Source organism: Anticarsia gemmatalis, chromosome 2 (genome assembly GCF_050436995.1).
Source record: "Anticarsia gemmatalis isolate Benzon Research Colony breed Stoneville strain chromosome 2, ilAntGemm2 primary, whole genome shotgun sequence".
NCBI lineage: Eukaryota > Metazoa > Arthropoda > Insecta > Lepidoptera > Erebidae > Anticarsia > Anticarsia gemmatalis.
This window is the reverse complement of record NC_134746.1, coordinates 4,889,461-4,902,114: the sequence shown is the minus strand read 5'-3', so window position 1 is coordinate 4,902,114 and position 12,654 is coordinate 4,889,461. Positions and strand designations below refer to the sequence as shown.

At 34.7% G+C, this 12,654-nt stretch overlaps 1 protein-coding gene across 4 annotated transcripts in view; it reads right to left on the bottom strand.

Annotated features, from left to right (window-relative positions):
* The window catches only part of LOC142980388 (choline-phosphate cytidylyltransferase A-like), a 30,559-nt gene extending 18,138 nt beyond the window's left edge, over positions 1-12,421 (bottom strand). For 2 of the 4 annotated variants that reach the window (XM_076125736.1, XM_076125718.1), the window contains exon 1: positions 11,862-12,420. In XM_076125736.1, the coding sequence (XP_075981851.1) occupies positions 11,862-11,999 (138 nt within the window). In that variant the 5' untranslated portion in view covers positions 12,000-12,420. Of the gene's footprint in view, positions 1-2,734; positions 3,132-11,861 lie in introns of those variants that run through there. The other 2 variants (XM_076125742.1, XM_076125727.1) reach the window with 2 other exon arrangements.
* Between the last annotated feature and the right edge of the window lie 233 nt (positions 12,422-12,654).

Sequence of the window (12,654 nt, the reverse complement as noted above, 5' to 3'; positions counted from 1 at the left end):
ATATAGCCTATAGCCTTCCTCGATAAATGGACTATCTAACACTGAAATATTTTTTCAAATCGGACCAGTAAGTAGTTTCTGAGATTACCGCATCCAATTAAACAAACAAACAAACTCTTCAGCTTTATAATATTAGTAAAGATTTCTCGACGACGTTTTGACATATAAACGTCGAGTTTGCTTTAAATTACTGTTTATGCCGATTTGGTAATGTTCTAGAATTGAATGCAGTAGCAAATTAGGTTCTTCCATATAAGCAACCTCCGGTTCAAGACGGTACACAAAGCTAAATGATTCAGTCGCTTTGATATTCACGTAACAAGTGGTGACTACCAATGAAAAAAATAGCGATACAATGAGGATTGAATTATATTAATGGTCTGGGTTCTCCCGATATGAATGTATGAATTCAAACGATATAATATTCTTAGAAACGTTAAGAGTTTGTTTATGCATTTAATTAACTGACAAAGGTTAAAATGTCAATAGGGAGAAGCAAGTCAGTATAAATTACATTGTGTGCAAAACCAAGAGAAGTTCATCACATCGGGTCCTTATATTCCTAATTTCCTTAACAATGAGTAAAATATTGTAGTTAAAATAAGTGAACGGTGTAAGTGAAAATAATATAACGAGATACGCCAACTGAAATTGAATTAACATTATAAATAACCCAATTCCTAGTTCCACTTGCAAGATTTCGTGTAAATGAGATTTGTTTTCTATCTTGCGAATTTAACCGTTAGTACTTACTATGTTAGTAGGTACGTCAGTAACGGTTAATTATTAGTAAATAATAATATAGAGGAAGAGATTAGTATGTGCTCTTGAGACAACTCAAGGCTGGTGTCTTTTGCTCAATATTGTACTGGTGAGGATACCATCATTACAGACGTACCGGATAATTGTCCAACTTAATTGCTTCAGAATATTGAAAGCCGCCTGCACGCTACGAGTATAGATGTTCCGCAAAATACTGACGTTCTTGTAAATCTTAGTATTTATTTACTTTATTAAATGCGAAATGATTAAGTTGTGATTCTATACGCATATTATATGAGAGTTGTTAAAGGCGAAGAGGAGAAAGTTATTTTGTCTATCGTTTTTTGAAATACTACAGGAAACTTTTTGATATTTGGCGAGAAATAACAGTCGGCAAAAAAAGTAGTCGTGATCATGTTAAAAAAGCAGAGAATGCTTAGTTCGACGTCAAACTCACGTAGAGATTTCGTAACCTCTCGTGTAAACATTGAGAGGTAAAAATAAGAAGATTTTTGCGTCACCAGTATCTGCTGCCGAACATCAAAGGAAAAGTGCATGAAGCAACGATTGTCTGAAGGCCCAAAATAAACGAAACGAGTTTTCGTCATTGACGAATCGGGACATCGAACTTGAACCTGGTTATTTTTGTCACGAACAGACCAAGTTTGATACGTAACCTAATCAAAATACTTGTGCGAGAACAACCTTGGACAACAACCTTTCATAAAGATATTCAGCATATTGTTATTCGGTTCTGCTACGTGCGGCCGACTAAGCATGTCAGCAACAAGGTGGCACGCGGCGAATACTCTCGAAAAAAGCCAATTGCTTAACAAACGAGTATTTTTTGTAGTTAATTTGCATGAGCCTTCGTCGGCTGCCTACGTCACACAAATGAAAATCATCATAAATATTTTGATGCAAAAGATAAACTAGTCCCTATGTCATTTGTCCGCTGAAACTGTTTGCTCAGCTGGTGCTGAATGACGCAGGTGAAATTAAACTTTATGTAAAGTACATAAATATGTATGTTTATATCTATGTCGAGTAGAGAGTTACTAGCCAGTTCTCAGTCAACTATTACTTTAAGACCTGGCCCAATCCGGATAACGGTCCTCTCCATTCTAAAGGCTAGTCAACAACCTCTAACAACATAATACTTGGATAATACTGCAGCTTACACCGTGTACACGATTACTGTAATTATGCTTGTGAATGAGGAGAATTTGTTGTAAGGCGGCACCTCGTACTTTTTGACGTCACTAGATAATTACAGAATTATATCAGATAAAAAATAGATACGTCAACAAATTAATTAATTGATGTTTTTGCCGGGTCTATGGGATTAAGAAACATCAATTCCTTTGACAGCCAAGAATCTTATTTAGCATTTTCCGCAACGAGACTGCACATGACATACAGGTTCAGGAAGAGTTTGTATACTTTGTGGTAAATATTTAGAAAGTTCGAGTTTAATAATTTATGCAGGTGTGACGTTAAGAAGTTCAACTTGTTAATGTCACAGTCATTAACATTCTCTGTGTAGTGATAAATTACTTTCGTCATTTGTGCACTCAATGTTCTGTGCGACAAAACACTTGTTTCTTCTAAGTATGTCTCAGTATCCAAGTATGTTAGCAGACTACTTAGTCATACAGACGTTATTTATTTAAGAACTTTCTATGGAGTTGGTTGAACATAGACAACCTTCTGTCGTTCAGCGGGTGTCTTAACTTTCACTTGCACTCTGAACAAACAATGAATTGTGCTAAGTTTGCCACCACTCAATGCCACTGGTTAAGATCTCCGTTTCGTGACGCAACCTAAAACTAATTTACTCTTCACGTTTCATAAACTTTTTGCTTGTCTTAGGATTAGATGTTTAGCAGACGTTGTCAATTGTCAATTGAACAAGTTTGCTGCCGGTCACAGAATGAGGTATAGATGAGTAAATATGACATTGTGTACTTACATGGTGGTCAATTGTGGGTTCCTGTTTGACATATCCATTTTTTCTGTAACCATTTAGGGGTGGCTGTCCGTTGACGTGCCCGTGCCCATTTGTGAGCGTCGTTGTTATCGTGACCGCTGACATCATCAATATTTACAGTCTTTCAGTTAAAAAAATGTTTCTTTCACGTGATATTTAAAAAAATTAAAGCTATAAATTAGGAACTGTTTGCATTATTAATTAAGGAAATAAAATTAAATTAAATTTCCAAAATAAACTTCAAATGTGAGTGATGATTGTCAAGTTGTAATTTATTTTTCTGGTGTATCGCACAGTTATATTCGATAACCAGTATAATGTGTTGTGAAACGGAACACGCGCACTCCGCGGAATCGTACAAGTGACTAACTGAACCGATACGAGGCAGGGAGTCGGCGTGAGGAATGTATCTGGTATGAGTGGGACGAAGGCGGGTGTGAGGCGCGGGTGCGGGGCGGTCGATGCCGGTGGCGCGACGCCGACGTGGAGGCTCGGCAGACACGCGACGCTCCACGAGTCGCCCCGAACGGGGACTTTATTTGCCGGCGCGGCGGCGTCGCCCACTCTCTGCACTTCGTTCAAATTGTGCACAATCAACAATAGCGAATACAGTGCACAATTAATGATTTATGAACGATAAACTCTAGCTCTAGCACCGTGCGCAAATGTAGCAGACTAACATTTCACATTCATGAAGACCTGTATTTTTCTATAGTTTATTTTTTAATAGATAGCTTACATAACTTAGCCATTAAACTATAAAATGACGTTATTTAAAATATATCGTTATTGATAAACTTGACTATGCACAGCCGAGTGCCTAGTAAAGCAGAGAAAGAAAAAAACTAAATTTTTCTATATAAAAAAGTAGTTCTGAAAATTGTTGCGTAAATGAAACTGACGTGTTTTTATTTATTTGATAATACATCGTACGATGGTGATAATGACTTTGCTCCATATTATACAGGCTGTTCAAAAAGTTGTCACAACTAAATAATTACAAAACGTCGCTTTCTAATGCGGGTGAAGAGATAATATGAATATAAAAGAAAACCAGAATAAAATTTCAGCAGTAGTAGTAGTCAGGCGTTTAATTGTTCTTCGTTTAATTAACGCTAATAAGTGGAGACATAACAAAACCAGATAAAATGTCAAGAAAATTCGCAGCAATAAATGATGCTAGAAAACCTTAGCTGAAACATTTTATGTCTATCCACCAAGAAGAATCTCCGCAAAGAAAATATTTTATTAAAGGACCGAACAGTTTGAACTTTTAAAACAACAGCCTGTATCAGAATAATCAACATATATTATTATTTACACAATTGAGTTGAAAAGACCAGTACGTAAGAAGCGTTTTGTATCGACGCCCAATTTTTGGACAAGTTTAAGTTTTAACAACCGCAATATAAGGTATGTGAGTGATATAAAGTAAATATTTACTTGTGCATCAAAATAACAATTGTAAATAAAAACAGTAAATGATTATTGATGTCGTTCGTGGAATAAACTACACCATAATCTACTTTTGTTTCCTTGACAGTCGAGTCTGTGCGCAGAATTATTAATTCCTGATCGATTAATCGGTCACTGGCAGTCAGTTCCGCCATAGTCATAAAGACTACAGATAATAGGTAATAATATCATAAAGCCTCGGTCGATTTTAATTTTTTTTAAATCGTTTGGATTGTGGTCAACCTAATGTCAAAATTTGTCAAGTCATAAGGGCTTTGATGTGGCTTATTGGCTGTTATCTTAGTGGACACCAATCAGGACCGATTTTTACGTGCCCGCCGAAGTGCGTAGACGCTCAGTTCAAATACCACTAAGCGGTCACCCATCTATGGAATGACCGCGACCACGGTTGCTTAACCCACATCACAACCCGACCAGTGTAGCGCAGCTATGGGCGCCTTAAAATATAAAGATGAAAAATTAATATTCAGGTTCACATTTATTTAAATTTCATCGTCATGAACAATGTCTACATTCCGATGGCTTACACTTTTTGTTTTAACAACGTCACTACGGTAAGAGAGTCAAGTTCGTAAATTACTCATTTTTTTGTTGATACGCGTCGAAACATTCCTTGCCTTACTATTTTAGGCGCGTAAAAAACTTTTTAAAATACGACCTATGACATTTACTTAAGTTACGGCCGGTTTGACAATCTATAGTTAAGTATCAATTAATTAGCTGTTAAACTACCAAGTGGGGTTGGTTAGAATTTTGTCAAAAAATTGTTGCCTCGCTCTCTGAAGAATAAGTCATCCTAGGTGAAGTATCAGTATTTATTTAAATAAATTAAAAAATGCTGTTACTTAGTAACTGTTAATTAATATAAAACTGTAACTAATGCATTCGTGTGTTTTAGTAGCGCGGTGTAATGTTCTATGCCCTTGCCCTAGATTTGAGCAGATATTTACATACGGCACATTCCTACAGTTGTAAACATGAGACAATAACGTGACAATCCGTGATATTCGGTCATTCGTTCTCAGTCAATGAAACTCGTTCATTTTTGTTATAAAACTAGCCTAGTACTAGAATAAATTCTATTATTTCTAAAACAGTCTTTTGTTCCTTTACATTGTATTTCTGATTGGTTTACTTTTAACACTCTAGGGGCTAAAGAAATTGATTAAAAATATTGAGTAAAGTTACTAACGTTTTCAGTGGTGATATGGTATTGATGAAAATAGTATCCTGGGATATTAGATTTCAATTGTACTAATATTAGGATCGTAAGAAAACATTTCACTAGTTCAACTTGACATTTACACAACGTCAATCGATATTAATAAAATAAAAAAAAACATCTAAAACAGTGGCATAGACCACAGATTAATAAATCGACCCCAATTTTTCATAGCTTGATTTGATTTGGGTTTTTGATATTGTACCTAAGGATAATCTGTTAAAACGTTCCTCCTCATAAACAGTTATCTGACAAGCCAATAGAAATTAACAGAAATAATATGCTATTCGAAGCTACAAGAACTGATTGTTCACACTAGAAAATAGTACTCTATTACTATTGTATTGCGACGATTACGCAAAAGAAACCTTATTACAGTGCCCCTTTCATAGCAGGCGTTGCAGTGGCATAGTATGATACACGTTACGTATACGTATGAAACTGTATTCTTATTCACCTTACATAATGCCTTCAGCACTCAACTCACTAGCTTTTATCAAAATACTTTCACGGTTCGAATTACTTAGCCTTAGTCATTTAATCTCAAAGACGTCTACAGTTTCGTCATCCATATGCGTATATTCTAAGCATTGCAGAATTAAATAAATTGACCGTTGAAAGCGGACCACCTTGACTGCATAAAATTATAAATTGTATTACTTCAATCTCCACACGTTACTAAAACTTTAGCCAAATATCATTTAATAGTTTCGGAGTAATGGAGCGATACATTCTGAATATTTCTGAATCATACAAGTGCAGCTGAAATAAACCTTGTTGAGTTCAATATAGCATTTCTAAGAAGGTTAATTGAAGTTTAAAACGCTCAATCAACAGGAAGAATAAATTATATTAAAACTGTACGGGACAAATAATAATAAAAAGAACGCGCGCTGTATGTGCAATTTACGTGCAAACGAACTCAAATCGACTTTGTACCTCTCTGCCGGTTTCCATACATAAATTAGTTGTGACGTCAATCGTTCACTGAATAATTACAGCCTCTAAAGTGAACAACGCCTTTAATACTGAACCCTACCAAATCTTGAGACGTAACGTAATCATTTAGTAGGTATATGAAATTGCCCTTAACCTTTTAAGGAAATACGGGCGTGATAATGAAACGTTAATCAACTGTAAATGATCAAATAACAATACTCGCGGACTGTCCCGACTTCGTCGGGGTATACTACAATTTTATCCCGTTGATTCTATTTCCGTGGGAATGTTGATCCTATCGATCCCATAAAAACCTTGTCCCGGCAGTTACAAACATATTAAAAAAAATATATCCAATTTAGTTTAGTTGTTCAAAAGTTATGCGTGTACATACATTTCTGTGATTCATTTTTATTTATATCTATAATTGTACGTTTTTCCTATTCTGAAGGATATCATCATTTTATGAGCTGTAATAATACTATTGAAGCACAAGTTGGCTGGATTTTTTTATAAGTTCGTGGCTTCACTCGGTATTAGAGCTTATCGCCCGCACCTCGTAAACGTTGAAGGAGAGGATTACCTGAGAAGTGAGCATCTCGGGATACTGAGATAACCAGCTTGTTTAACTTTGTTATCCTTAACGTTTGTATTAAGTGAGGTTTTATACTACGTTATAACTGTAGCTTCGACACAAGTTTAGTGCTACTTTTTACAAATATTATAAATGCGAAAGTGTGTGGGAATGGATGTATGTATGCTTGTGATTACTTCATGCAAAATCTTCTGAACGGATTTTCATGAAATTTTGGTAGACATATAGTTTATAACCTAAGTTGTCACATAGGAGAACTTTTTACCCCAGGAAATCTATACTCACGGACGAATTCGCGAGCAGAAGCTAGTTTTTATAAGGCTATATGATATTTTCCAAAACTCAGACAGGTTATCAATTCTACATCCGCGTTATTATCCTAACTAATTATGTAGTTACCTAGTGAGATACAAAACATATTAACTATTCATATTTTACAATGAGGCGACGATAGATCGCTTGTAGACATCGTACGATATTTTTACGTGTGCTTTACATATTTTTGTTCGGAATTGGCGCACGATTTTTGCACGTGTCTTCATAGCGAGATTGTTAGACGTAGCGAACTCATCGACACTTTTATACCTGTTCAGCCTTGAAAGTAGCAAACCTTTCATAATAACTATCATTTAAGCTGTAATTGTAGTGCATTATTACGTGTGAAATATCACTCCTATTTTTTACATTGTCCAATGAACATTAAAAAATACTGAACCGATTTAAAAATGTTCCATTGGAAGTGTCGGCAACAATGGTAACGTCTAGGTATTCCTGGAACCTAGAAAATAATAATTTAAAGTTAATTTATGTAAAATTAATTATTTAATGTGTAAAATTATTAGGCCTAGTCTTGATAGGCATTGCCAAAGCTGCACACTACATGACATGTGTTGGACTAAATCCATATTAATTATCATCCATCAAAATACTTATTAGCTGTTTATATTTTTAAAATATTTAAAGATTCAGTTGTAAGATGTTGTTTATATTTACTGAAGTTTGTTTACCATGAATTGTGTTTGTCACAACAAATGGGTGCATTGTAAATATCTACAAAGTCACCTTCAGAATATAGAGTACAACAAAAAATATGCACGTTACTACATTATTATAGTCAATTTTGATGCACGAACAATGCATTCATAGAATTACTGGTCCTAAAAATAGTTTTCTATCATTTTTTTAACGTAAAATTACCTTGAAATATCTCAATGAATTAAACATCATGATGAAATCTATCGTATATCAGGTTGTTAGTAAGTAATAAGTAGGTATAGTGTTATGTATAAAAATATCGACTGACATTTCCGATATGCAAATTCTGTGGTTTTGTTTTCAAGTAGTTTTGACATTAACCAGAAAACCGGTTACTACGAGATATCTGTTTCAGGGAACTGTAACCGGATAATATTGTTATGTTATCACTTTCACTGTCTAATTAACCCGTTACAAATAGTTTTAGAACTATCGTTTTGAGTTTAGTACTAAATAAAGGCTTTTTTAACAATCAATTTCTTCGAATCTAGGTACCTAATTATATTTGTGGGGTTTCCGGCAAAAATATAAAACGTATCGTGCATTGTTCGTTGCACGTAGACAACAAATCTTTTTATCTAGTAAAAAGTAATTTAAGTTCCATTAAAGCTGATATTCAGAGATAACTAGGCATTCTAAGTTAATGTTTAAGATAATAGATAAGGAACCACCTGTCAGATAGAAGATAACGATACTCGTTAAAACGTTATTACGATAACATTCAGGTACACTCATAGCCACCATTTTCCTCCTTTTTGTACGCTTTCAAAAGAACCTCCACTAACATAAGAGGCCTTTGAAGCGCAGTTCTTAAAATATAACGCAGAAAGCGAGACGCAAGGCAATTTCTTAAAAAGCTTGTTTGAGATTATTGATTTGAATGCGTAAGAGAAACGCTGCAGCTTCCAAGCTCGAAGAGACGCTTTTAGAAATTAATGCATCTAACTTTCTATAACCCTAAGATTTTTCGATAATTACCATTATAAAGAGAATCCTTTCTGACGTTGATGTTTAACACAAATATTATCTTTCCGAAAAATACTTGTCATGTTTTGTACTCCCGGTAGAGCGTGATGAAATACGAGCTATACACTTAAACAGGCTTATATCACGCTATTAGCGTCTGCAATAAAAAATGATTAAATTGATAACAACGACTGAGTCGTATTAATGAATAAATCTTATCAGAAAAGTGTTAAGAAGAGCTATAATCCTATAATACGATTGTATTTACTAACAATAATTACGTTTCATTTATTTAGTTGCATGCAGATTGCTGCAGATCTTTTTTAAGATTTTGCAACAGTTTATATTAAAGGCATACGTTCTACTTTTATGGTTTTACGATAAACGATAGTAATGTAAAACTATTGTTTCGAATGGAATTTTATAAGTCGTAAACTTCAGGTACATAGGTATATTTACTTTTTGAATTATAAATTCGATCGCAGGCTTCAATTTACTCGTTGAGTACATAATAGAGCCTCCAAATCCAAATATATATTTGTACAACTATTCTATGTAGCATTTTGAAGATAGAGTTCTCCGACTTGAAGTAAATCAATAAACGACCATCACCGGTGTCAAGTCTATTTAAGCGATAAAATTACGTGACAACATTTATTTAGAAAACTGCTATTTTCGTATGATGAAGATAACACTATACGTACTGTTCTATTGAAACGAGAAGGCAACGACCGCCCTACTAACCGAGTGGTGGGCGCCAAACAAACGTCTCCACAACTCCACCTAGAGCAGGTTTAGCTGCCAACACTGACACACTCACACCATTCTATTATAGATACACCAGCACAAACTGTTGACTGAACTAGTTCAATATTAGGCTGGAGTATAAATGCAGTTGCAACGATCCCAAAATAAACTCTCGGTTCTAAAACTATTTAAGTTCTCTTGCCTTTTTATAAAACTCTGTGGCTAGGTATTACATCTTAATTACAGATTCCTAGATGCATATATGGACCCATGTCAACTATGCGATGCCTGTGATGGGTACGTGCATGCAATAAAAATGCACTCGTTTAATCTACCTCTGTCGTTCCAAGGCGATTTCAATTTGTTCATGGCACGACGCAATTGATTATGTGTCAAAGTGGGAATATTTTCTACAAATTAGAACATAAATGATACAGATACGAAACTATTGACAGATTATAAAATAATCTTGAATATTTTATGTTGAAAAATAACCGCAACGTTTTATTTACTTTCAGTTCACAAACAGTTGACTCACTATTTATCACTCGTTTAGAATCCAGGAAAATGTATCGATGTAATTTCTATAAATGGTAATGACGACAGTTATTTACATAATAGGGTTTTTTATAAGCTAGCTAAATTTAACCGAGTGATATATTTAGCACGTCTATTTTCAGTTGCAACGTAGAATTCGGCAAGTTCTTACGTAAATCTTTTGCAAGTTATCGAAATAATTTACTGTGGGAAAACATTTCGGATAAACTTGTGGGTAAATATGAGGCTTATTATGTAAATATACATAACAATTGGATAAACAATAACGTGTTGTTGATTATTTTCGTGCAGTTGTGCGGGGCTATAGTATAAACAGTTCGTCATAATGTAAGTAGTGTATTAGTATGTCGGGCAGCGCGGCCGCGGCTCGCGAGCAATCTGTACGTGTACGTAGCGTGGTCAGTAATCACGCCACATTGTTGGCCCAACGCCCAAACTATCGATTCATTTAGCTTTCGTTTTCGCATCCCTTGAAGTGAAAATACTATGAGTAATTGTGGCGTTTATTTGGTGCAGACGTACTGAGAATTGTTTAAGAATAGTTCTCTAATAAGAATGTCGAATCATATGTCTATCTGTTCCCGTTTTTATGGGAATTTAATGTAAATTTTCTTCAATATCATTCACCATAAATGCATATGTCGTCGCCTTGCACACTGCGCCACTTTTACTGGCAACATGCAATCCAATTATTGTAGGCAATGTTAACACTGTAATTGTATTCCAGGAACAGTGAGTGATTTCATGATAACATGAAATTGTATGGCAATTACCTTTTAATCAATAGTGAGGGAAAACTGCTACATGACAGTGTTCATGTTTGTATAAGTATAATATACCTTTAAACCTTTTCTTTGTTCATGAATTGAAGACAACATAAAGCAAACTTTGGTAAAATTATGTTTTAGAACTTCTTAACTATTCATTTTAATTCTAAATCTTAAAAGTGCTGATAACAGGTAAGCTAGATATGTATACACAACATTACTAAAGATGCACACATTGCCTCTACTTTGAATGATTTATTGGATTACTGTGAACTATCCGTTTGCCACTGACTGACATAATAAGGTTACTAGGGCAATGAACTACATACTGATCTACTTAATGTGTACATTTCAGGTCATTACAGATTTTAGAAATCTGTTAATGCAACAACCAACATCCAGAAATATCATATAGTAAGTGTTGTATTATTATTTGCAAATTTATCCACACAAGCTATTTTAAATTCTTAATCTACAAAAATACTAAACACATAAAGAAAATATATTATTCATTATGTTCTCAATAGTAATAAGTTATATGTTTGCTATCTTACCAACCATGAAGGTCACACATCAAGTTTTTCACAGCAATCTAATATTTAGTATGTATTAGCTATTAGTCATGTTATACTTATAAGTATAACAATACATCGTGACATATGCCACTAGCCACAAATTGCAACAATTGAACCCATTCATCTGGTAATCATTTAATATAAGACTCAATTGTTGCATAAGTATGGGACCGAAAAGTATGATGGGTTTACGAAGCGATTTTTAAATTGTAGGCATTGAAGCACTTACCTGAGTCTCGAGAGCCACTTGACTAGTGCTGGTGGTAAAACTGGTCTCACTTCCGTTCTTTTCTCCCTCGCCACATCCAACATCTGACAACGTAGAACTCATTTCTTCTTCGTTGAGCCGGGACCTCTTACGGGACATTATTCACATTGCCTGCCGGCGGAACTTGCTTCCTGTTATTGTTGCACTTGTCAACTCAGCAATGTGCTTACAATACACTTATACAATTTAGTAAAAGTTAATCGTGAATCTTCTCTCTCGTAACTGTATCTGATGTCTGCCTAAGCAGAACTCTGACAGCGTACAGCGTGTTATTTGATTTACGGTTACGAATTGCAGATTGGCAAAAACTGAATCGACCAAGAATTTAATGACACATTTTATTAAATAGATATATCTAAACAAAGCTGTGTCAGTATCTTGATACTTGCTATTTCTAAGTTCAATATAGTTTCTATAATTCGATGATATTATAATACTGATGGGTTATTGTAAATAGAGAATTTTCATGGATTACGACATTACGACACTCGACTTTGACAGGCCGAAACCGAAAGGAATGACAGATAGACGTCAACCCAGTAAGTACACCGCAGAATTTTTTTTTTTTTTTTTTGTTATTCCGTTTTACGGCTCTGTGATCTAGCACTTTTGAGCCTGAAGTATTTATGAAAATTATGATCTGTGGTTATATAGAAGTTATGGTATTGGTAATGAAATTAAATAGTGGTTGGTAAAATCTTGGGTTCTTCAATAGTTCTTTTAAGTCTCTTGGAAATTTGGGATCCAGATTCTG